This window comes from Rhinatrema bivittatum, chromosome 1 (genome assembly GCF_901001135.1).
Source record: "Rhinatrema bivittatum chromosome 1, aRhiBiv1.1, whole genome shotgun sequence".
NCBI classification, from domain to species: Eukaryota; Metazoa; Chordata; class Amphibia; order Gymnophiona; family Rhinatrematidae; genus Rhinatrema; species Rhinatrema bivittatum.
The window spans coordinates 835,630,895-835,656,774 of NC_042615.1; the positions used below are offsets into that span (position 1 = coordinate 835,630,895).

The 25,880-nt window shown below is 48.7% G+C and overlaps 1 protein-coding gene across 1 annotated transcript in view; it reads left to right on the forward strand.

The window, feature by feature from the left end:
- LOC115079650 (gamma-secretase subunit Aph-1b-like) overlaps positions 1–25,880 on the forward strand; it is a 52,941-nt gene that overhangs the window by 18,340 nt on the left and 8,721 nt on the right. The window contains exons 3-5 of the mRNA XM_029583372.1: positions 823–896; positions 2,567–2,689; positions 5,334–5,461. Of these exons, the coding sequence (XP_029439232.1) occupies positions 823–896; positions 2,567–2,689; positions 5,334–5,461 (325 nt within the window). The remainder of the gene's footprint in view (positions 1–822; positions 897–2,566; positions 2,690–5,333; positions 5,462–25,880) is intronic.

Here is a 25,880-nt window from a genome sequence, read left to right on the forward strand (position 1 = left end):
GTCCTCATGAGTCTGACCTGTGATTCTGAGTAGGCTGATAGAGCTTAAGAATTGTATTAAAAGTAGAGGAGACTGGGCCATTAATGCCTCTAAAATCCAGTAGTAAAACCGTAGATTTGATGTCCCAGGTGACCGGCAAGCTAAGTAACTCTGCAAGTGCTGGTGTAATGTGCTTGCAAACTGATTTTCCAGTGTCCAGGTGAGCTGCCGCATTCAGCATATACCGTAGTGCATGGAGTGTGTACTTTTGGCAGTCAGGGATAAAAAGAATTGCAATAGTTGAGAGAAGAAATAACATGCAATACTGTTTTTAAATTTTCATTACTAAGAGATATGAACGCCCCCTTAGATGGATGGGATCTTCTTATTAAAAATGACTGGGCAGTCACCATTTTTACTTCAATGTATTTAGTTGCTCTTCTCTACATTTTGATTCATGAGGCCCAAACTCCACCCCATTCCCCAGATATGATCTAACAAGGGCCCTTTACAGGTTACAATGCTTTCCCTCTCCTTCCCTCTCTCCCTCCCCAGGTTTTACACACTCCAGGACATGGCCGGCCTTAGTGACTGCTGTCTGCTGCCTCTTGTAATTCCTAGGTTTTCCCAGGGAGAAGAGGGCAACCTTGACCTATTCAGTCTGTCCATTTATCAAGCTTCACCCTTGTTATTGGTGTCAAGACTTTGAGTCCTGTTGGCTGGGACATTAAGGAGGAAGGATGATGAGGGAGTTTGAGGACCCTGCCCAGAACTGAAAAGTAATGTATTGCAGTTTTCTTCTCATGTAACTGATAAAGGCTTCATTGTTTCTTGTGTTCTTAGAAAGGCTAATGAAGGCCTTGCTGCTCTCAGTGACGATGGACAATCTCCCATCTCAATTCAACAGATGGCCTATGGTAAGCATTGACTCCAACCTACTCCTCCCCCTAACCCTTCCTGCTCTTAAAGACATTGGACACTGTCTAAATCTCAGATGGACTATGGTGAGCATTGACTCCAACCCTACTCTTACTCTCCCCTAACCCTTCCTACTCTCAAAGACAATAGAAAATCTTCTATCTCAATTCAACAGATGGCCTATGGTGAGCATTGACTCCTACCTACTCCTACCTACCCCCTAACCCTTCCTGCTCTCAAAGATAATGGACAATCTTCCATCTCAATTCAACAGAGGACTATAGAGATCATTGACTTCAACTCTACTCCTATCCTCCCCCTAACCCTTCTTGCTCTCAATGACGATAGACATTCTCCCATCTCATTCCAACAGATGGCCTACAGTGAGTGTGTGTGTGTGTGTGTGTGTGTGTTTTCGTATGCATGCATGCTGTGGAGTAAATTTGAAAAGACTATAGGAGCCTTTTACATGGGTAAAACTAGAGTTCACCCATCTAAGTCATCTGTATCCTAGTAAATGGATTTTTAGCCACCTGAAAGTAAGTTTGCACTTTCAAAATGCAGGGACATTTTGGTTGCCTAGAAATAAAGCCATTTTGGGGAGGTGGGTGGAATGTTTTGGAGGCATGTCTAGAAACTACAATTTTGAGTAGCCCGCCTAGCAGCAAGGTACATGGGTATGTTTCTACCTGTAGACCTTGTAAAATTTCAAAGGAGTACGACCTGAGCATTGCCTTGAAGGTCTGAACATATAATACACCTGCAGGCCTGCCAAGTCTCCTGCATTGGGCAGGAGAATCCCGCATTCAGAGGTCATCTTCCACACTACCACTGGAGCAGCCCAAACTCCCTTATCCGGTTAACTTACTTAGGTGGATTTTTTTGAATATCGAGTCCAGAATTTTTTATTTTTGGTGCAGAATTGTCCTAGGAGTTCTGTAACACCTTTGCCCTGACTCTACCCACTCTGCCCTAGCTTGTTCCCACCACCCTATCCCTCTCAATTTATCAGTGGTCTTCAATTTAAGCATATGGCATAAACTTAAAGATCTAAATATGTATGCCTTAGAGCAGAGGTGGGCAATTCCTGTCCTTGAGGGCCGCAAACCAGTTGGGTTTTCAGGATATCCTTAATGTATATGCATGAGAGAAATTTGCATGCACTCTGCTTCGGTTGTATGCAAATCGATTTGCATATACAGTCTTCATCTGCCATCATGGGTCTGTTTCTATCCCCACCATTCTCCCCCGACTCCAGCTCATTCTTATCAGCTTCTCCAGCTCACTCCTCCACTTACATCACTCTGCCCCAGATCATCTTTAGCAGCCTAATCTCTTCCAGTTCAACCCCACCACTCTCTCCCCCTCCACTTCATCTTATCCCCACTAGTCTCCACCACTCTAGCTAGTCACACCACTCTCCTCTCCAAACCACAGCTCATCCTTAGCAGCCTATCCCAACAGCTTGATCCCATTAATCTCCCAGTCCAATGAAGCTCATCCCACCACACTTCCCCTTCATCCCAGCTTGTCCCCACCCCTCAGACCCAGTTCACCAGCCTATTGCCCTGAGCTCTTCCCCATTACCTTCCTCCATCCCAGTTTGTCCCCATCGCTCGCTCCCTGCCCCCGTGTGCTAATGCATTTATTATATCTCCTCTCTCTGCAGTGGCAGGACTGGGGTTTGGAATCATGAGTGGTGCTTTCTCCATGGTGAATATCCTCTCTGAAAGCATTGGCCCAGGAAATGTGGGGATATTTGGGGATCATTCTCTCTACTTTCTGACTTCAGGTAAGGGAGAAGCATTGCCCTCATTAAAGCTTCCAATCAAAGGTTTCAAACATTCTGATGTCATCAGAGATTATGGTTCTCCCACGAATACCGGTATAATAAAGCTTTAAATAAATAAATAAATGACATATCCCCATTGTCCCTGTGGGTGTCTGGGACACAGACTTTTCTCTTTGTATTCTGGAGACAGGAAGGTCAGGACATTCGTTAGTGCTTGCTGTCCTGGCCTGTCTTGAACCTAAGGATAGTATGTGCTTCGCTAGGTGGCCAATTCAATAAGAACGTAAGAACCTAAGAAACGCCATGCTGGTTCAGACCAATGGGCCATCGAGTCCCACATCCTGTCTCCGACAGGGACCATTCTGGGTTCCCTGGAAGCATCTGGCTAATCCCAATAGAAATTCTACTTTATGTTGTGCTCTGCAAGAATTTAGAGGTGGAGAAACCAAAGTCCATCTGGATAATAATTACTAAAGGCCTGTCCTCTAGAAATGTGTCCAAACCTTTTTTAAGCTCACTTATGCTACTAGTCTTTTCCAACTTTTCTGGCTCCAAGCTCCATAGCTTAATTATCCACTGACTGGAAAAAATATTTCCTTAAATGTCTGTTAAAACTGCTAGCAATAATAAGGGTGCCCATGAGATGCCAGTGTGGAGCATGATACAGTAGATAACTGCTCTCCAGGGCACCCAGGCTATTGTGCATATTCCTAGGGGTAGGGACATTAATGGACATGTTCATAGGCATGGTCACGTTAATGGAGAAGTTCCTGGGGATGGACGTGTTATTTATTAATTATTTAAATTTGATAGTCTCCAATCCCCTACAACATCAAAGTAGATTGCAATCTAATGCAAAAGCAATCAAATAATTTCACTTGTTCCTAGGGGAAGACACATTGATGGGAATGTTCCTAGGGTCAGGCATGCTAATGATGATGTTTGTAGGGAAGGCCATGATAATGGGGATGTTCCTGGCAGTGGCCACCTTAAGGAGGAGGTTCCTGCAGGTGCTTACATTAATGTGCATGTTCCAAGTGATGGCCATGTTCCTAGGGGCAGCCATGAATGGAGAAGCTGCTAGGGGAAGACACGTTGATGGGAATGTTCCTAGGTACAGGCATGCTGAAGATGATGTTTGTAGGGAAGGCCATGATAATGGGGATGTTCCTGCCAGTGGCCACCTTAAGGAGGAGGTTCCTATCGATGGCCATGTTCCAAGGGGCAGACTTGTTAATGAGATTGTTCCTATAGCACAGAATCTCTCTGGAGAAAAATACTGATTATGTTTCCAATGTTCTCAGCACTCAAGCATTGCTATAGAGAAATGTACCTAAATAAAATAAAGAGCATTATCAGTTTAGAGGACATTTTATTTATTTACAGTGCTTATAATCCGCCTGCATTGAGTCATGCTAAGTGGACTACATACAAATCAGACATAACAAACTTTACATCAACATAAAAATCAAACTTCATTAAACTAATACAACATAGTATTAGTTCCATGTTCCATGTAAGACACACATGTTAAGTCACCCCAATGTTATATGTAAACCGAAATGATTAGCAACATTGTTGCTAGAACTTCGGTATATAAAAATGTTAAATAAATAAATAAATAAATAGTAAAATTATAAACAAACATCAAATCAATTCAGTTGGAAAAGCTTCTTTAAACAACAAGACCTTTAACCTTTTTCAAAAAATCTTGATCAGAATTGATGTTAAGGTCCTTTGGTAGATCTTGCAAATGCACTGACAGGGTACATGGTCATGGTCCTTCAGGCTTGAATAAAAGCATGGACATAGGCTCCTGCAGCTCAGACATCCAGGGCTTCAGCCTAGCAAGACTGTAGGCATTCAGAGAGAAAAGTGAATAAGTTTATGAGGATGGGGCTGATAAAGGGATGCAGTGATGTGACCTGAGGCCTAAGAGATGCAGGAAGCTGTGAAGGAGTGACGAGACACAGGGATAGGTGGTGGGGGTCATAGCTGTGAGAGCTGGGATGAGGTGAGTGTGTGACTGGGAGTCTCTGTACTGCTGAGTTCAGGAACTGGCAGCCTGCACAGTCATGGCCAGGGGTGTGCATACGGCTGAGAGGACCTGGAAAGAGGCTGTAAATGTGCATAGCTGAGCGTCTCCATGCCCCCGGCACGTGTGGGGCTAGGATTGTCTCTGCAGGAATTGATGCTGCGGACGGTGGGAAGCAGGAATGTGTGCAGGGAGAGCAGGGGGGTGCCTGTGCTCTGACAGGATAAGTACCGGGTGTACGGGGGACCAGAGAGAGGGGGAGAGGGGAGAGTAGGAAGCATCACACTGCTTGTCACCTCCTCTTCTGCTCAGTTCTCATTCCTCAAGGTCGCAGACACCCCTAGGCCTAACCAGACCCTACAACCTCCACCCCCAATCTTCCAGCTGATACCCACGACATGCAAATGCACGGCTGCGTACAGAGCCAGAATGTGAACCGCACGGAAGGCAGACATGCATGTAAATCACATGCAGCCCACACTAAACCTGACTCTGCAGCGCAAAACAATCAGTTTTCTAGAAAGTGCAGCTTCTGTTCATCCCAAGGTGGACTCAACGCATCTTTATTCTCTGTCTCGCTGTGTGAACCTCCCTCGCCCGCCTCCGCAGCCTTCATGACGATGGTGCTGACCCTGCTACACACCTTCTGGGGAATCCTCTTCTTCCACGGCTGTGAAACGCGGAGCTGGTGGGAGATTCTTGCAGTCATTGCCACTCATCTCCTCGTCTCAGGACTGGTGAGTATGAACCTTCCACTCAGCACTCTTCAGGGGTGGCACGAGTCTCCAGATCTTCTCACTCTCACTCGCTCTGCAATCCCTCACATCCTCTCACTCTCACTCGCTCTGCAATCCCTCGGATCCTCTCACTCTTCCCCACTCGCTTTGCAATCCCTCAGATCCTCTCACTCACTCTCACTCGCTCTGCAATCCCTCGGATTCTCTCACTCTTTTTCACTTACTCTGTAATCCCTGAGATCCCTTCACTCCCTCTCCCTCTCCCTGCAATTCCTCAGATCCTCTCACTCTTTCTCATGCTCTGCAATCTCTCAGATCCCCTCAATGACTCTCCCTCTCCCTGCTATCTCTCACTCACTACTCTTTCCCCTGCACTCACTCAGATCCTCTCACTCACTCTCGCTCTCCCTGCAATCCCTCAGAACCCCTCACTCATACTTCCTTCACCCTTCATTTACTTTCCCTCTCCCTGCAATGATTCAGATCCCATCACTCACTCTCTCATCTTGCAGTCCCTCAGATCCCCATTCATGCTTCCTTCACCACTCTCTCACTCTCCCTTTTCCTGCAATCCCTGCAATCCCCTCACTCACTCTCACTCACCCTGCAATCCCTCAGATTCCCTTATTTACTCTTTCTTTACCTGTCACTCAATTGCCATGCAATCTTTCAGATCCCGTCACTCGCACTTGCTTCTCCCCTCACTCACGCTCCCTCTCCCTGCAATTGCTCAGATCCCATCACTCTTGCTTCCTTCACCCTTACATAGTCTCCCTCTCCCTGAAATCCCTTGGATTCTCTCACTCACTCTCACTCACCCTGCAATCCCTCAGATTCCCTCACTCACTCTCACTCACCCTGCAATCCCTCAGATTCGCTCACTCACTCTCACTCACCCTGCAATCCCTCAGATTCCCTTATTCACTCTTTCTTTACCTGTCACTCAATTGCCATGCAATCTTTCAGATCCTGTCACTCGCACTTGCTTCTCCCCTCACTCACGCTCCCTCTCCCTGCAATTCCTCAGATCCCATCACTCACGCTCCCCTCACCCTTACTTAGTCTCCCTCTCCCTGAAATCCCTCGGATTCTCTCACTCACTCTCATTACCCTGCAACCCCTCAGATCCCCTCACCTACTATTCCTTCACCCTTCTCCTCTCACTTCCTCTCACTTCCTCTCCTTTTCCCTGCAATCCCTCAGATCCCCTCACCTACTATTCCTTCACCCTTCTCCTCTCACTTCCTCTCCTTTTCCCTGCAGTCCCTCAGATCCCCTCACTCACTCATCCCATCCACTTCTCACTCATTCTTCCTCCACCTCACTCACTCACTCTCCCTCTCCTCCATCCTTCGTGCAGCCTTTCACTGATTTTCCCTCTAACCACAACCCCTGAGATCCCAAAGCTCATTCTTCCTTGCCCCAATTCCTTTCTCTAGTCCAGCTCCACTTTCCTTCTCGATAACCCCCTCTACTCCCTCCCTCCACAGAGACAGCAGCAGGGGAAGGAAGAAGGGCAAGAGGAGACCTTTCCTGCTGGGGTGGGCAAACTAAAGTAACATTGGAACAGAGAAAGACCGAAAGGCCTATCCCAACTGCCCAATAGCATTCGTACGTGCATCTACCCAAAGCAGAGCAAATTCCCTCATGGAAGCCAACCCCCAATGCCATCCTGTCCCCTTCTCCACGCAGTTTACCCCAACCCCCAATGCCATCGTGTCCCCTTCTCCACGCAGTTTACCCCAACCCCCAATGCCATCGTGTCCCCTTCTCCACGCAGTTTACCCCAACCCCCAATGCCATCCTGTCCCCTTCTCCACGCAGTTTACCCCAACCCCCAATGCCATCCTGTCCCCTTCTCCACGCAGTTTACCCCAACCCCCAATGCCATCATGTCCCCTTCTCCACGCGGTTTACCCCAACCCCCAATGCCATCGTGTCCCCTTCTCCACGCGGTTTACCCCAACCCCCAATGCCATCCTGTCCCCTTCTCCACGCGGTTTACCCCAACCCCCAATGCCATCGTGTCCCCTTCTCCACGCGGTTTACCCCAACCCCCAATGCCATCGTGCCCCCTTCTCCACGCGGTTTACCCCAACCCCCAATGCCATCCTGTCCCCTTCTCCACGCGGTTTACCCCAACCCCCAATGCCATCGTGCCCCCTTCTCCACGCAGTTTACCCCAACCCCCAATGCCATCCTGTCCCCTTCTCCACGCAGTTTACCCCAACCCCCAATGCCATCGTGCCCCCTTCTCCACGCAGTTTACCCCAACCCCCAATGCCATCCTGTCCCCTTCTCCACGCAGTTTACCCCAACCCCCAATGCCATCCTGTCCCCTTCTCCATGCAGTTTACCCCAACCCCCAATGCCATCGAGTCCCCTTCTCCATGCAGTTTACCCCAACCGCCAATGCCATCCGTGTCCCCCTTCTCCACGCAGTTTACCCCAACCCCCAATGCCATCGTGTCCCCTTCTCCACGCAGTTTACCCCAACCCCCAATGCCATCCTGTCCCCTTCTCCACGCAGTTTACCCCAACCCCCAATGCCATCCTGTCCCCTTCTCCATGCAGTTTACCCCAACCCCCAATGCCATCGTGTCCCCTTCTCCATGCAGTTTACCCCAACCGCCAATGCCATCGTGTCCCCCTTCTCCACACAGTTTACCCCAACCCCCAATGCCATCGTGTCCCCTTCTCCATGTAGTTTACCCCTGTGCCAAGCACAATGCAGTCAAGAATTGCTGCTTTGGGCTGTAACTGCAACTCAGTGCTTATTACCCCACTGCACTCAGTACCATTCTCTTGCCACCAGGGATCCTCTGCGTTTATTCCATGCTTTAGTCTGACCCTGTCCTCAGCATCATTACCACCTCCGGGCACCCTTTGCTCCTGCCCCTGCTATCTGTCTCTCACCCCTCCTCTCTCTCTCCCCCAGCACTGTCAGAGGTGGGAGACTGCGTGCCTGCCTCCCACCGGTGCTGCAGTCTGGGGTAGGTGCAGGGGGAGCACCGACAGCCCTGCACCCTCCCAGCACTCAGGAGGGTCAGTTCACACCTTCCTTGTATGTCACCCTGTGTTTCTCGGGGCTGAAGTCAGTATCTGGGCCTGGGGTGGCAGAGAAGGAAGGTGCAGCTTGATGCGCTGCTGCTGCTGCTCTCCTCCTGCATCTGGCGGGGGGGGGGGGGGATATCGGGGGAGGGGGAGAGGGAGTTAAGCAGCCTTTCCACCGCTTTTGTCTCCTGATTTGGCTCAGTCCTCGGTCTTCCTCGGGAAGGGCTGGATTTCGTGGCCCTTCCCATGGTTTTACAATCGCAGGAAACTGGGGGCCCTGGTTCTAACCACTCTGAAGTCTCTTTCCTGTTCTTTGTACAAAAGTAACTCACATCCATTTTCTGGGATTTCTGCACCTAAGATGCATTAAATCAGCCGAGCCCTGCATGAGCTTCACTGGATTGCATCTCAGATCATCTTCTGCCTCGGCCGGGTCCCCGCACTAGTAAATGACATCAGACTTCATTCCGATCTGGGTGGCGCTGCTATTACTTATTAATCATTGATTACTTATAAACCAATTGGTTTCTATCCTCTCTCACAGGTGAGAAATCAGGAGCCTGGCAGCAGGAGCTCCTCAGCTCTGTTCTCCCTCCCTTATCATTTAATATCTTCATTTCACCTCTGATTCAAGCCCATGGTTGTCGGCCATCATTTTATGCAGATGATATTCAGATAACATTATTTCTTAAACCTCCTTCTAAATTTAAATATTCTAAATTCCTGTTTGGATTCTGTTGCTCCTTGGCTAACAAATCATCATTTGCAAGTAAACCCGGCTGAATCTGAAGCTCTGTGGTTTAACCTCACAGCTCCTTCTTCTGCACTGATTCCGGTGACGGCTGGAACTAATATCCATCGGAAGATACTGAATGTACCCTGGGGGTGGGTTTGCACTCACATCTTACTATGAACATCTCAGATTTCATCTCTTATCCAGAAAGGGTTTTTCTATCTTAGATTTCTCCCTTGCTTGTGGCCTTTTCTGGAATTACGTGATTTAAAAGCTTTGGTGCATGTTTTCATAACATACAGAGTTGACTATTATAATTCTTTACTGCCAGCAGTGCCAAATTATCAGCTTAAAAGATTACAACTGCTTCAAAACACCTCTGCTAGACCGATCTATGATCACATTACTCCTATTTTATCAGACTTACATTGGCTTCCACTCATTTATCATATTAAATACAAAATTGTGTGTCTCACTTTTCGTGCACTACATACATGTTCCCCATAATATCTCGCTAACTTGCTATCTCTTCTAGGAAAAGTAAAAAGTCATGGGATAGGTGGCGATGTCCTTTCGTGGATTGCAAACTGGCTAAAAGACAGGAAACAGAGAGTAGGATTAAATGGACAATTTTCTCAGTGGAAGGGAGTGGGCAGTGGAGTGCCTCAGGGATCTGTATTGGGACCCTTACTGTTCAATATATTTATAAATGATCTGGAAAGAAATATGACGAGTAAGATAATCAAATTTGCAGATGACACAAAATTGTTCAGAGTAGTTAAATCACAAGCAGATTGTGATAAATTGCAGGAAGACCTTGTGAGACTGGAAAATTGGGCATCCGAATGGCAGATGAAATTTAATGTGGATAAGTGCAAGGTGATGCACATAGGGAAAAATAACCCATGCTATAATTACACAATGTTGGGTTCCATATTAGGTGCTACAACCCAAGAAAGAGATCTAGGCGTCATAGTGGATAACACATTGAAATCGTCGGCTCAGTGTGCTGCGGCAGTCAAAAAAGCAAACAGAAGGTTGGGAATTATTAGGAAGGGAATGGTGAATAAAACGTAAAATGTCATAATGCCTCTGTATCGCTCCATGGTGAGACCGCACCTTGAATACTGTGTATAATTCTGGTCGCCGCATCTCAGGAAAGATATAATTGCAATGGAGAAGGTACAGAGAAGGGCAACCAAAATGATAAGGGGAATGGAACAGCTCCCCTATGAGGAAAGACTAAAGAGGTTAGTACTTTTCAGCTTGGAGAAGAGACGACTGAGGGGGGATATGATAGAGGTGTTTAAAATCATGAGAGGTCTAGAACGGGTAGATGTGAATCAGTTATTTACTCTTTCGGATAGTAGAAAGACTAGGGGGCACTCCATGAAGTTAGCATGGGGCACATTTAAAACTAATCGGAGAAAGTTCTTTTTTACTCTACGCACAATTAAACTCTGGAATTTGTTGCCGGAGGATGTGGTTAGTGCAGTTAGTATAGCTGTGTTTAAAAAAGGATTGGATAAGTTCTTGGAGGAGAAGTCCATTACCTGCTATTAAGATCACTTAGAGAATAGCCACTGCCATTAGCAATGGTTACATGGAATAGACTTAGTTTTTGGGTACTTGCCAGGTTCTTATGGCCTGGATTGGCCACTGTTGGAAACAGGATGCTGGGCTTGATGGACCCTTGGTCTGACCCAGTATGGCATTTTCTTATGTTCTTATGTTCTTACGCTATCTTCGCTTTTCCCAGAAAGGTTTGTTAGTTCTACCCTACCATGCAGCCACGCGCATGTTATAAAATCCGGGGTTGGCGCGCGCAAGGGGGCGCACACTTGTGCACCTTGCGTATGCCGAGCCCTAGGGGAGCCCCTATGGCTTTCCCGGTTCCCTCCGAGGCCACTCCGAAATCAGAGTGGCCTCGGAGGGAACTTTCGCCCCCTCCACCTTCCCTCCCTTCCCCTACCTAACCCCCCCCCCCTAACCTTTGTTCCATAAGTTGCGCCTGCCTCCGGGCAGGCATTGGTTGTGCATGCTGGCCGAGTACCGACACGCGATGCCCCGGCACAGGCTACTTTGCTGGAGGCCTCAGTCCCACTCCCACTCCCGCCCCCACCCCACCCCTTTCACAAAGCCCCGGGCCTTACGTGCGTCCCGGGGCTTGCGCATGTTGCCGGGCCTATGCAAAATAGACTCAGAGCGCGTAGGGCTTTTAATATCTGCCCCACAGTGAAGAGACCTGATCCGGTAATCATCTTTCTTTCCAGAGAGAGTAAATTTCATTTACCACCACCTCCACCCTTTATCACTCAAGCAGTTTCTCACCCAGTCCTTAGTATCCATCCCCAGGCTGCTGGGTTTATACCTGACAGCACCTAAAGCTTCCTTGTGATCTAAATAAACCACAAACAGTGCACGCCCTTCATCTAATTCTCTGGTCAAACAGAGCATCCACGGGATTTCTCTGACTCAGTCTCCCTCTGGTGAGCCTGGGCTACCTCAGATCCTAAATGCTGCCAGATTCAAGATGCTACATATCCCATCCTTTGCGAGAGTCTCCATTAATTATCCTGTCAGTGAGGTCAGAAATACTGGCCAATAATTTCCAGCCACCTTTTATAAAGAGAGACAACGTCAACCCTTCTCCAGTGCCACAGAATCACTCCAATCTCCAAACATCTATTGAACAGGACTTCCTGTGGACCTGCCAGACCCCCTCTGAGCTCCCTTGGTATCCCATCCCGCCTCTTGACTTTGATCACTTTCAGTTTCTCCGGTTCCACATCTTCCCTCCGTGAAGGACGTGGCCTGCATCCCATTACCATGCGCACCTTCTCCAATCCCTTCTTTAGTGAATGCCGGGCAGAAACATTGATTTAGCTTTCTTGCGTGTTCCCAAGGACATGTTTGGGTTGGGGGAGAAGACTCCGTGTGTAGAGGCAAAGGACACGAGCACTTTAGCACCCGTGGACTTTGTGGGCCGTTCTCAGAGAGAGAGTGCGTGGCTAGGCCTGACTGTGGGCAGATACAAAAGTGCTGGTGTACTTCAGCGCTAATGAAAATGGTGCCAAAGCATATTTAAATCCCATGAGTGCAGGTCTCCCCCACCTCTGCTATCAGCCCCTTCCAGACATCTTCCTCTTTGCTTCTCACATGTCCACCGCCATGCCTTCCCACCAAGCTTATAGCAAACCGCGCAGTCACCAGCACGAGTGAGGCTGTGCAAACAGCAGGCCCAAATCTGCTTATATTTTGTGCGAGGAGATTCACCTGCACAAGCAGCTGAGGATCTGTGTAAAGATAGGCAGGCAAAGTTACCCAGAACTCTTAGCTGCTCCGCAGGTTTTTACTATTAACCCCATCTCATCCAGCTTGCTTACCAGTCTCCTGCATGGGACAGTGTCAAAAGCCTTCTTGAGTCCGGATAGATAACGTCTGCCCCATTCCCTGATCCACCACTTAAAGAACTGAATCAAGTTTGTGCGACAGGCCCTTCCTGCTGTCTGGGCCCTGTGCTCCACGTCTTTCAAGGGCCTGCACTCTCTTTATCTTTACCACCATTTCCCAGTCTTGCACACTGTTGAAGTTAGACCTGGACCCCAGGGCTGCCTACTCCTCTCCTGCTGTGAAACAAGGACCTCACTTCAGGGCTTCCATCCAGATGTAGTTTATTAGCAGCAGTAAAGAGCTTTGTATGCAAAGGAGACGTCGTCAGACTCGGGCTAGTTCAGAATGCGGGCAAGATTTACAATACTTATATACATTTACATACCCTTACATACAGTCCACAACAACAAAGGCTGCACATTGCAAACCCCCCACCGCCTCAGGATCACGTAGTACTCAGCAGCCTGCAGGTGCACAAGCCACACGTGCTAGGCAAGTAGTCAGAGGTGGGAGGCACCTGCCCAACCACAGAATCAAAGGTCAGCCCTATTTTCAGAGAAGATCCGTGTTGTGGGACCTTTAGGCCAAGGTGGAGTTGGCGCAACCCACATGGAGGAGCCCTGCAAGTTCCCACCATGGGCAGGCGGAGCTGCCTGGAGCAGAGGCACAACTGGAGCTTCACCAATAGCAGGTTAAACCCTCAGGTGCCAGGGACGGCTGGACTTAGGAGCAGGCCTCTCTGTGGAGGTGAAGATCCGTTGCATGGAAGATTTTGTTGGGCAGCAGAGTGAAGAAGTGGAGTCTGTATGAGCAGCAGTTGGGACAGGCGGTAGGCAACGGAGACAAATTCAGGCTGTGGTCAGGGACAAGCGGAGGTCACTCAGTGTCGTGGTTCGGGCAGTGGTCTGGGCAGGCAGAGTTTGAGCAGTAATGGAAAGCAGGCAATGATCAGAGGCAGGTGGAGGTCAAGCAGCAAAAAGGTCCAATCTGAGGTCAAGCCAGGTCCAATACAAGTCAAAGCAAAATGTCCAATCCGACGAGAAAAGGAATGAAGGAGGGAGGACGAACCAGAGGAGCAAGCCGAGACACTGAACACAGACGAAGGGAAGACTGACCACAAAGACAAGAAGTCAGAAGACAAACCATACTGCCAAGGACCCAGGAACAGACACACAGTGGAAGCAGGAACCAGGAAGCAAGGAATCAGGAATGGAGAGGCAAAGCACTTCTCCAATGGAGTCGACCTATTATGGAAGCACTGGAGAGCTCTCCGTCTCAGCCCTTTATAGGGCTGGCTAGATGAAGTCATCAGGTGGCACCTCTGGAGGTTTCCTGCTGCTAACCCTTTAAATTCAGGGCAGTCATCATGTGCACACCCTAAAGGACAGGGGCACGCCTTGAGGATCCGGTGGCATCCTGCCGCGAAGAGGTGAGCAGTCGCAACGTGGCCTCTCACCATGCTCTGAGGATGGCCCGATGCTGGGGAGTGGCCAGGAGCCTGGAGGCAGGTACAGCAATCAGCTGCATCCCCAAAAGCTGGCGCAGCTTTGGGAGGTGAAGAACGCTGGCCCAGCTTGGTGGTAAGGGTGGCGGGCCATGGGATGGGCCCACGGGTATGTCAAACACAACAGTAACCCCTCCTCTAAACCCTGAGGGTTTGGGTTTCTGGGGAGCATGGCATGAAACTGTCTCAGACGATTCTTGTCCAGTATGTTAGAGATAGGTTCCCATATATTCTCCTCTGGGCCGTATCCCTCCCAGGATATAGGGAACTCCCATCTCTTGCCGCGTACCTTGACATTGAGAAGCTCTTTTACCTGATATGTGATGTCCTCCTCCAAGGAAATGTTTGAGGTTCTGGGAGTCTCCTGGAGGGCCACAAGAGGATTAATGGTTTTAGGAGGGAAACATGGAATATGTTGTGGATTCTGAAAGAGGTAGGCAACCATAGCTGAGAGGTTACTAGACCCAACTGACATGGGGAATGGGCCAATGTCGTGGTTCGGGCAGTGGTCTGGGCAGGCAGAGTTCGAGCAGTAATGGAAAGCAGGCAATGGTCAGAGGCAGATGGAGGTCAAGCAGCTTCAAGATCTAATCCAAGTCAAAGCCAGAAGTCCACTTTGACGAGAAGAGGAACGAAGAAGAGGAGGGAGAACAAGGAACCACAGGAGCAAGATGAGACACTGAAGACAGGACAAAGGGAAGACTGACCATGAAGACAAGAACTCAGAAGACAAACCAGACTGCCAAGGAACCAGGAACAGGACACACAGTGGAAGCAAGACCAGGAAGCAAGGAATCAGGAATGGCCAAGCACTTCTCCAGTGGAGTTGACCTATTGCCGAGGCACTGGAGGGTTCTCTGTCTCAGCCCTTTTATAGGGCTGACTGGATGAAGTCATCAGGTGGCATCTCTGAAGGTTTCCTGCTGCTAACATTTTAAATTTAGGGCAGTCGTCGTCTCACACATGCCCTAAGGGAGGGGGACACACATTGAGGATCCAGTGGTGTCCTGTTGTGAAGAGAAGAGCAGTCGGGGTGCAGTCTCCCTCTGTGCTCCAAGGTGGGCCAGATGCCAGGGAGCAGACGGGAGCCTGCAGGCAGGCACGGCAGTTGCCCGCATCCCAGAAAGCCAGCGCAGCATGGGGAGGTGGTAAGGGGGTCGGGCCATGGGATAGACCTGTGATCTACCCAATGCAAGAAGCAGGACCCACAATGGGACTTTCCCCACTCGAGCAGGTACAGGAGATTAGCAGCCCACAGGCTCTGTGAGGGGCCCGTCCCTGACACCATGGACGTTTCTGCATATCTGAGCCTTCTGGTGCCTTGAATGGCACGGATTTTCCCAGGCCCCACCCACGTGTCCTGGCTGTTTCTGTATTCATGTTCATCCTAAAGCTATAGCTAATTATGAAGCCTTATCTGCATAAGCTGCTCTCCTAGAAACACTCAGAGACACAGGTCACAGCCTTAAGCATTTATATTTTATGCTATTTTCCTCCTTACTAGATTAACTCTTAGCGGTGCTCAGCATTGCACCATTAGACCAGAAGGATAACCCAGACCTTAGATTCTGTGCAAGAGACCAGTGGGTCTGTTCTTCTCGCTGCCTCCTCCTCGTCCCAGATTTGAGGGGTGGGACTCTACCTCTTCTCCTCCAATTCCTCACAACCTCTCCTGCCCACACATTTGTGAGATGTTTTAGTATCCAGGGGTGCACACCACAAGGTCCCAGGACCAGATTTCTGTATTTATTACAAACCTGATCAACGCATGTTCACTCAGCCACCAATCCATGGACTGGCACAGTCCCGGCAGCGTTTCCTCTGCTCCTCAGACTGAGGTCACTTGCAGGAGGACGAGAAGGAAGCAAGACCTGCCCTGCACCTGCACCACACCCAGCACAGAGCTTTCTTACCCCTCCCCCTTCCCACACTGCACCTGCACCACAACCAGCACAGAGCTTTCTTACCCCTCCCCCTTCCCACACTGCAGCTGCACCACACCCAGCACAGAGCTTTCTTACCCCTCCCCCTTCCCACACTGCAGCTGCACCACACCCAGCACAGAGCTTTCTTACCCCTCCCCCTTCCCACACTGCACCTGCACACACCACACCTGCACCACAACCAGCACAGACCTTTCTTACCCCTCCACCTCCCCACACTGCACCTGCACCACAATCAGCACAGACCTTTCTTACCCCTCCACCTCCCCACACTGCACCTGCACCACAATCAGCACAGACCTTTCTTACTCCTCCCCCTTCCCACACTGCACCTGCACCACAACCAGCACAGACCTTTCTTACCCCTCCCCCTTCCCACACTGCACCACAACCAGCACAGACCTTTCTTACCCCTCCACCTCCCCACACTGCACCTGCACCACAACCAGCACAGACCTTTCTTACCCCTCCCCCTTCCCACACTGCACCTGCACCACAACCAGCACAGACCTTTCTTACCCCTCCACCTCCCCACACTGCACCTGCACCACAACCAGCACAGACCTTTCTTACCCCTCCCCCTTCCCACACTGCACCTGCACCACAACCAGCACAGACCTTTCTTACCCCTTCCCCTTCCCACACTGCACCACAACCAGCACAGACCTTTCTTACCCCTCCCCCTTTCCACACTGCACCTGCACCACAACCAGCACAGAGCTTTCTTACCCCTCCCCCTTCCCACACTGCACCTGCACTCACCACACCTGCACCACAACCAGCACAGAGCTTTCTTACCCCTCCCCCTTCCGACACTGCACCTGCACCACACCCAGCACAGACCTTTCTTACCCCTCCCCCTTCCCACACTGCACCTGCACCACACCCAGCACAGACCTTTCTTACCCCTCCCCCTTCCCACACTGCACCTGCACCACACCCAGCACAGACCTTTCTTACCCCTCGTCCGAGCGCACCCTTCTTTCTTGGCCTGATAAGGAGCATTTACCCTAAGATCACTGCCCTGCTGGTTCCTTGCTCTCCTGTTTGCTGGAAACTGGTAAAGCCGACCTCACTGTCCGTTCTTTAACATTTCAGCCTCTGGTGAAGAGCAGGCACGGTTGCTCTTCAAACACTTCAGGTAGAGCTAAAATGTGCCCGTGTTTGTGTATATTTGTTCCCTCTCAGTAACGGACTTTTCTTAACCTTCCCATGTTTATAAATCCTTCCGTGAGGTCTGGTGCAATGCTGTGGGGTCTGGCATCACATTTAGTGCTTCCTGGGAGGAACGTTTGTATACAGGGAGCAGAATTCATTCACCAGAGCTCGCCCTAACTTGACTCAGTTTATTCAGCTTATGTAATGGGACTTTAGCATATGATGGAGATGAGCCATAAAACTCACCCCACTGCTGATACTGCTGCCAGGATCTTTCTGTGCAATTTATGCACATTCGGACCAATCTCTATAATAGCAATACACGGATGTGAAAAAACTCAACCCATGCTATAATTACACAATGTTGGGTTCCATATTGGGTGCTACAACCCAAGAAAGAGATCTAGGTGTCATAGTGGATAACACATTGAAATCGTCGGTTCAGTGTGCTGCGGCAGTCAAAAAAGCAAACAGAATGTTGGGAATTATTAGAAAGGGAATGATGAATAAAACGGAAAATGTCATAATGCCTCTGTATCGCTCCATGGTGAGACCACACCTTGAATATTGTGTACAATTCTGGTCGCCGCATCTCAAAAAAGATATAATTGCGATGGAGAAGGTACAGAGAAGGGCTACCAAAATGATAAAGGGAATGGAACAACTTCCCTACGAGGAAAGACTAAAGAGGTTAGGACTTTTCAGCTTGGAGAAGAGACGACTGAGGGGGGATATGATAGAGGTCTTTAAGATCATGAGAGGTCTAGAACGGGTAGATGTGAATCGGTTATTTATTCTTTCGGATAGTTGAAAGACTAGGGGGCACTCCATGAAGTTAGCATGTGGCACATTTAAAACTAATCGGAGAAAGTTCTTTTTTACTCAACGCACAATTAAACTCTGGAATTTGTTGCCAGAGGATGTGGTTAGTGCAGTTAGTATAGCTGTGTTTGAAAAAGGATTGGATAAGTTCTTGGAGGAGAAGTCCATTACCTGCTATTAAGTTCACTTAGAGAATAGCCACTGCCATTAGCAATGGTTACATGGAATAGACTTAGTTTTTGGGTACTTGCCAGGTTCTTATGGCCTGGATTGGCCACTGTTGGAAACAGGATGCTGGGCTTGATGGACCCTTGGTCTGACCCAGTATGGCATTTTCTTATGTTCTTATGTTCTTCCTTTTTTGTAATAAATCCAACTTTCATACCCTGTACTACTGTAGAATTGAAGGTTTGGGACACTGGTATTGGATCCAAGATAATGTGCGTCATTCGAAAGTTGATTTCTAGTTTCTGCTACTTATTCCTCTCTAGTTTGCAAAACTGCGGCCCGGCCTTTATCTGCTGTTTTACTACTTCCTTTTTATTGGTAGCCAAAGCAAGAATAGCTCTCTCTTCTGATTTAAAACTGAAAAATGGTCTCTTATTTTCTTCTTCCATATGCTCCAGATCCTTTAAGACCACGTTTACATAAGTTACAAAGAATATATCTATAGGGCCTGCTGGAATCTACTTAGACTTAGCTCTAACTATGGCCCCATCTCCCATAGCTGAAAGTGTGCTTGAGGCTAAAATAAACACAATTGTAATGTCTTAAAAGTACATGGGTCCACCTGAACTGAAATGGATTATGTACTTGTGGTAAAACAAATGTTAATCCCTTGTTCAAACATTCGTTCCTGAACTGGATTAAGTGACTCACTTATCACTGCAGATCCATCCTGGTGTCACAGGGACCTGGGCTTGGCAATCAGGCCACGCCGGAGGGAAGGTGCGTACCTGAGAGGCAGGAGCTGGAGAGGAGCCAGGTGAAACACACGGAACAGGAGCACTGGAACCGGACGCGAGCGAGATAGCAGAGGCTGAACTGTGAAAGAAGAATGCCGAAACTCAAATACAAAATGCAGCCATCCTGCAACAGAAAGACTACAGCAAGACTTGGAAATCAGGAAGTGGATAGCGCTTCCCTGGGGCGGACGCCAAGAGGGACCAGCACTGTGTGCCTTCTGAGCATGCCTTATATACTGCTGGGGGGACTCTCCCAGGAAACAGGAGAAATATAGCAAGACTCTCGGGAAAGCCAGCAGCCTCCGCAGCCTTGGGGCTGCTTCAAAGCTCAGAAGTCCCAGGGTCACGGGTGCAAACCCCGTTGACCCTCCCTTTGATGGGTGGACACCTCGAAAGTCCATTGGGATCTCAGAACCAGCCCAGTGTGACACAGTCTTGAGCAGCTGGCGTGGTCTCGAATGAAGTCATCAGGGGGCCTGGTTCAATCAGTCATGGCAGGAGAGACTTTCCCTGGCACCACTGAAATAATGAGGTTCTGGTGGGAGCTGGCTCAGCTCGATTTGGCCTGCTGTGGAGCACCAGCTGATGCCACCACAAGCATTGTATGCTTCACAGGCAGCTGGGACTGCTGGACATGAAGTTTTAGAATCTGTTGTCCTGTCTAGGACTTGAGCCATCACAGGAGAAGGCCAAAGTCACTATAAATGGTTTCTTCGAATCTGTGGCCAAAACAGCCTGAAGACAGATTTCTGCTACTGCTGCGAGAGAAGCGAGCTGAAGCAAGGTCTCTGGTGCTGCTGCGAGACGAGGGATCTCTACTGGGACCAGTGCTTTTCAATATATTTATAAATGATCTGAAAAGAAATACGATGAGTGAGATAATCAAATTTGCAGATGACACAAAATTGTTCAGAGTAATTAAATCACAAGCAGATTGTGATAAATTGCAGGAAGACCTTGTAAGATGGGAAAATTGGGCATCCAAATGGCAGATGAAATTTAATGTGGATGTGCAAGGTGATGCATATAGGGAAAAATAACCCATGCTATAATTACACAATGTTGGGCTCCATATTAGGTGCTACAACCCAAGAAAGAGATCTAGGTGTCATAGTGGATAACACATTGAAATCGTCGGTTCAGTGTGCTGCGGCAGTCAAAAAAGCAAACAGAATGTTGGGAATTATTAGAAAGGGAATGATGAATAAAACGGAAAATGTCATAATGCCTCTGTATCGCTCCATGGTGAGACCGCACCTTGAATACTGTGTACAATTCTGGTTGCCGCATCTCAAAAAAGGTATAATTGCGATGGAGAAGGTACAGAGAAGGGCAACCAAAATGATAAAGGGGAATGGAACAGCTCCCCTATGAGGAAAGACTAAAGAGGTTAGGACTTTTCAGCTTGGAGAAGAGACGACTGAGGGGGGATATGATAGAGGTGTTTAAAATCATGAGAGGTCTAGAACGGGTAGATGTGAATCGGTTATTTACTCTTTCGGATAGTAGAAAGTCTAGGGGGCATTCCATGAAGTTAGCATGGGGCACATTTAAAACTAATCGGAGAAAGTTCTTTTTTACTCAACGCACAATTAAACTCTGGAATTTGTTGCCAGAGGATGTGGTTAGTGCAGTTAGTGTAGCTGTGTTTAAAAAAGGTTTGGAAAAGTTCTTGGAGAAGTCCATTAATGGCTATTATCAAGTTTACTTAGGGAATAGCCACTGTTATTAATTGCATCAGTAGCATGGGATCTACTTAGTGTTTGGATACTGCCAGGTACTTATAGACTGGATTAGCCACTGTTGGAGACAGGATGCTGGGCTTGATGGTCACTCGATCTGAACCAGTTTGGCAAATTCTTATGTTCTTAAGAAGCAAGGTCTCTGCTGCTGTTATGAAAGGAGCAGCCAGAAGCAAAGTCAAGTGGTATTGCTAAGGAAGCAAGGTCATTTCACACTGCACCAGGTGGAGCCTTGTGAAGACTCTTTGAATCTGCTGTGGACACAGTCAGGGTTACAGTCTTTGAATCTTTCAGAGTCAGATTTATAGTCTGGAATCTGCTGTGAGCACAGTGTTTGAATCTGCAATGGACATAGTAAGGATTACAGCCTGTAAATCTGCTAAGAGCACAGTCAGAGTTACAGTCTTTGAGTTTTTGAGCATAGTCAGGATTATATTCTGTGAATCTGCAGTGAGCACAGTCAGCTTTACAGTCTTTGAATCTTTGAGCAGAGTCAGGGTTATATTCTGTGAATCTGCTGTGAGCACAGTCAGGGTTACAGTCTGAATCTTTGAGCAGAGTCAGGGTTATATTCTGTGAATCTGCGGTGAGCACAGTCAGGGTTACAGTCTTTGAGTCTTTGAGCAGAGTCAGGATTATATTCTGTGAATCTGCTGTGAGCACAGTCAGGGTTACAGTCTTTGAGTCTTTGAGCAGAGTCAGGGTTATATTCTGTGAATCTGCTGTGAGCACAGTCAGGGTTACAGTCTGAATCTTTGAGCAGAGTCAGGGTTATATTCTGTGAATCTGCGGTGAGCACAGTCAGGGTTACAGTCTGAATCTTTGAGCAGAGTCAGGGTTATATTCTGTGAATCTGCTGTGAGCACAGTCAGGGTTACAGTCTGAATCTTTGAGCAGAGTCAGGGTTATATTCTGTGAATCTGCTGTGAGCACAGTCAGGGTTACAGTCTTTGAGTTTTTGAGCGGAGTCAGGGTTATATTCTGTGAATCTGCAGTGAGCACAGTCAGGGTTACAGTCTGAATCTTTGAGCATAGTCAGGGATATTCTGTGAATCTGCTGTGAGCACAGTCAGCTTTACAGTCTTTGAATCTTTGAGCAGAGTCAGGGTTATATTATGTGAATCTGCTGTGAGCACAGTCAGGGTTACAGTCTGAATCTTTGAGCACAGTCAGGGTTAGAGTCTGTGAATCTGCTGTGAGCACAGTCAGGGTTACAGTCTTTGAATCTTTGTGCAGAGTCAGGGTTAGAGTCTGTGAATCTGCAGTGAGCATAGTCAGGGTTACAGTCTTTGAGTCTTTGAGCAGAGTCAGGGTTATATTCTGTGAATCTGCTGTGAGCATAGTCAGGGTTACAGTCTTTGAGTCTTTGAGCAGAGTCAGGGTTATATTCTGTGAATCTGCTGTGAGCACAGTCAGGGTTACAGTCTTTGAATCTTTGAGCAGAGTCAGGGTTAGAGTCTGTGAATCTGCAGTGAGCATAGTCAGGGTTACAGTCTTTGAGTCTTTGAGCAGAGTCAGGGTTATATTCTGTGAATCTGCTGTGAGCACAGTCAGCGTTACAGTCTTTGAGTCTTTGAGCAGAGTCAGGGTTATATTCTGTGAATCTGCAGTGAGCACAGTCAGGGTTACAGTCTTTGAATATTTGAGCGGAGTTAGGGTTAGAGTCTGTGAATCTGCTGTGAGGATACTCAGGGTCAGAGCCTGAGAATTTGCTATGGACACTCACTATAATAGAGTCTGTGGAGACGTTGCAGTGGTCCTTCTCAATGGTCTTCTTTGGTGAACACTGATCTGAAGTATTTATTTAATATGTTATTTATTTCCCGTACCTCTAAGCACAACAAGAACTCAAACAGGAAAGGGAAAATCCTACCTAACTTTCCAGATCCAAGATCTATTATTTCATGAGTCTGTAGGATGGTGGAGACTAAGTGGCAGACAATGTGGCCTGGCCGATTGGTATAGACCTATGGTGGAGGGCCGAGAAAGCAGGAGCCAGAACAACGGCTGAACCACGGCAAAGGGATGCCCAAGGTAAGGGCTAACACAGTCCTGGTACCTTTCTTTGTTGGGTTAATGTGCACTTAGTGCAGTGGCAGCTGTTTTTCCGTCTTCCAGTCTCTTTATATAGGTGTAGTTTGTATAGCGTGTGAGGTCAGCCATAAAGGCTATTTCTGGGAAAGGGCAGTAGCTGTAATAGCAATTCTGTTCCTAGTGCAACAAGCTCCTCCTCCGCTAGTGCAACAAGCCCCTCCTCTGCTAGTGCAACAAGCCCCTCCTCCACTAGTGCAACAAGCTCCTGCTCCACTAATGCAACAAGCTCCTCCTCCACTAGTGCAACAAGCTCCTGCTCCACTAGTACAATAAGCCCTTCATCCACTAGTACAACAAGCTCCTTCTCCACTAGTGCAACAAACTCCTCTCCCGCTAGTGCAACAAGCTCCTGCTCCACAAGTAAAATAAATACCTCCTCCTCCACTAGTGCAATAAATTCCCACTCCAATAGTGCAACAAGCCATTCCTCCACTAGTGCAACAAGCTCCTGCTCCACTAGTGCAACAAGGTCCTCCTCCACTAGTGCAACAAGCTCCTGCTCCACTAGTGCAACAAGGTCCTCCTCCACTAGTGCAACAAGCTGCTGCTACCATAGAGGAACAAGTTCCTCTTCCACTAGTGCAACAACCTCTTGCTTCAATAGTTTTTAGTAACCTCCATAAGCATATTAATGTTAAAATCAAACTGCCTAATTTGTTCCTAACAATCAGGTTTAATTTACACACCTAGTTTATTATTTCACATTGTTACCGTACTATGATGGCACATGCGTAATTTGTAATCTATACCACCCATATTTCACTTTATCGTGCCCTTCTGTAAACCGTTGTGATGGTATTTAACTTAATGACGGTATAGAAAAATTTTTAAATAAAAAAATAAAAAAATAAATAGTGCACAAGCTCCTGCTCCACTAGTGCAACAAGTTCCTCTTCCACTAGTGCAACAAGCCCCTCCTCCACTAGTGCGACGTTCCTGCCCCAATAGTACAACAAGCCCCTCCTCCACTAGTGCAACAACCTCCTGCTTCAATAGTGCAACAAACCCCTCTTCCATTAGTGCAACAACCTCCTGCTCCACTCTTTCCTTTATTATGTCTCCTTATCAATGGCCATTCCTGTGCCTAACGTAACCAGCAGGAGGCAGCAACCACGGGCGCCTGCCACTGAGGAATCCATCCAGTCCTTACCAATGGCCATTCCGGTGCCTAACGTAACCAGCAGGAGGCAGCAACCATGGGCACCTGCCACTCAGGAATCCACCCAGTCCTTACCAATGGCCATTTCTGTGCCTAACGTAACCAGCAGGAAGCAGCAACCACGGGCACCTGCCACTGAGGAATCCATCCAGTCCTTACCAATGGCCATTATTGTGCCTAATATAACCAGCAGGAGGCAGAAACCACGGGCACCTGCCAATCAGGAATCCATCCAGTCCTTACCAATGGCCATTCCTGTGCCTAACGTAACCAGCAGGAGGCAGAGACCACGGGCACCTGCCACTGAGGAATCCATCCAGTCCTTACCAATGGCCATTCCTGTGCCTTTATGTAACCAGCAGGAGGCAGCAACCACGGGCACCTGCCACTGAGGAATCCATCCTGTCCTTACCAATGGCCATTCCTGTGCCTAACGTAACCAGCAGGAGGCAGCAACCACGGGCACCTGCCACTCAGGAATCCACCGTCCTTACCAATGGCCATTCCTGTGCCTAACGTAACCAGCAGGAGGCAGCAACCACGGGCACCTGCCACTGAGGAATCCACCCAGTCCTTACCAATGGCCAATCCTGTGCCTAATGTAACCAGCAGGAGGCAGAAACCACGGGCACCTGCCACTGAGGAATCCACCCAGTCCTTACCAATGGCCATTCCTGTGCCTAACGTAACCAGCAGGAGGCAGCAACCACGGGCACCTGCCACTGAGGAATCCACCCAGTCCTTACCAATGGCCAATCCTGTGCCTAATGTAACCAGCAGGAGGCAGAAACCAAAGGTATCTGCCACTCAGGAATCCATCTAGTCCTTACCAATGGCCATTCCTGTGCCTTTATGTGGCCAGCAGGAGGCAGAAACCACGGGCACCTGCCACTCAGGAACATCCAGTCCTTACCAATGGCCATTCCTGTGCCTAATGTACCCAGCAGGAGGCAGAAACCACAGTCACCTGCCACTGAGGAATCCATCCAGTCCGTACCAATGTCCATTCCTGTGCCTAACGTAACCAGCAGGAGGCAGCAACCACGGGCACCTGCCACTGAGGAATCCATCCAGTCCTTACCAATCGCCATTCCTGTGCCTAATGTAACAAGCAGGAGGCAGCAACCACGGGCACCTGCCACTGAGGAATCCATCCAGTCCTTACCAATGGCCATTCCTGTGCCTTTATGTGGCCAGCAGGAGGAGGAAACCACGGGCACCTGCCACTCAGGAATCCATCCAGTCCTTACCAATGGCCATTCCTGTGCCTAACGTAACCAGCAGGAGGCAGCAACCACGGGCACCTGCCACTGAGGAATCCATCCAGTCCTTACCAATGGCCATTCCTGTGCCTTTATGTGGCCAGCAGGAGGCAGAAACCACGGGCACCTGCCACTCAGGAATCCATCCAGTCCTTACCAATGGCCATTCCTGTGCCTAACGTAACCAGCAGGAGGCAGAGACCACGGGCACCTGCCACTGAGGAATCCATCCAGTCCTTACCAATGGCCATTCCTGTGCCTTTATGTGGCCAGCAGGAGGCAGAAACCACGGTCACCTGCCACTGAGGAATCCATCCAGTCCTTACCAATGTCCATTCCTGTGCCTAACGTAACCAGCAGGAGGCAGCAACCACGGGCACCTGCCACTGAGGAATCCATCCAGTCCTTACCAATCGCCATTCCTGTGCCTAATGTAACCAGCAGGAGGCAGCAACCACGGGCACCTGCCACTGAGGAATCCATCCAGTCCTTACCAATGGCCATTCCTGTGCCTTTATGTGGCCAGCAGGAGGCAGAAACCACGGGCACCTGCCACTCAGGAATCCATCCAGTCCTTACCAATGGCCATT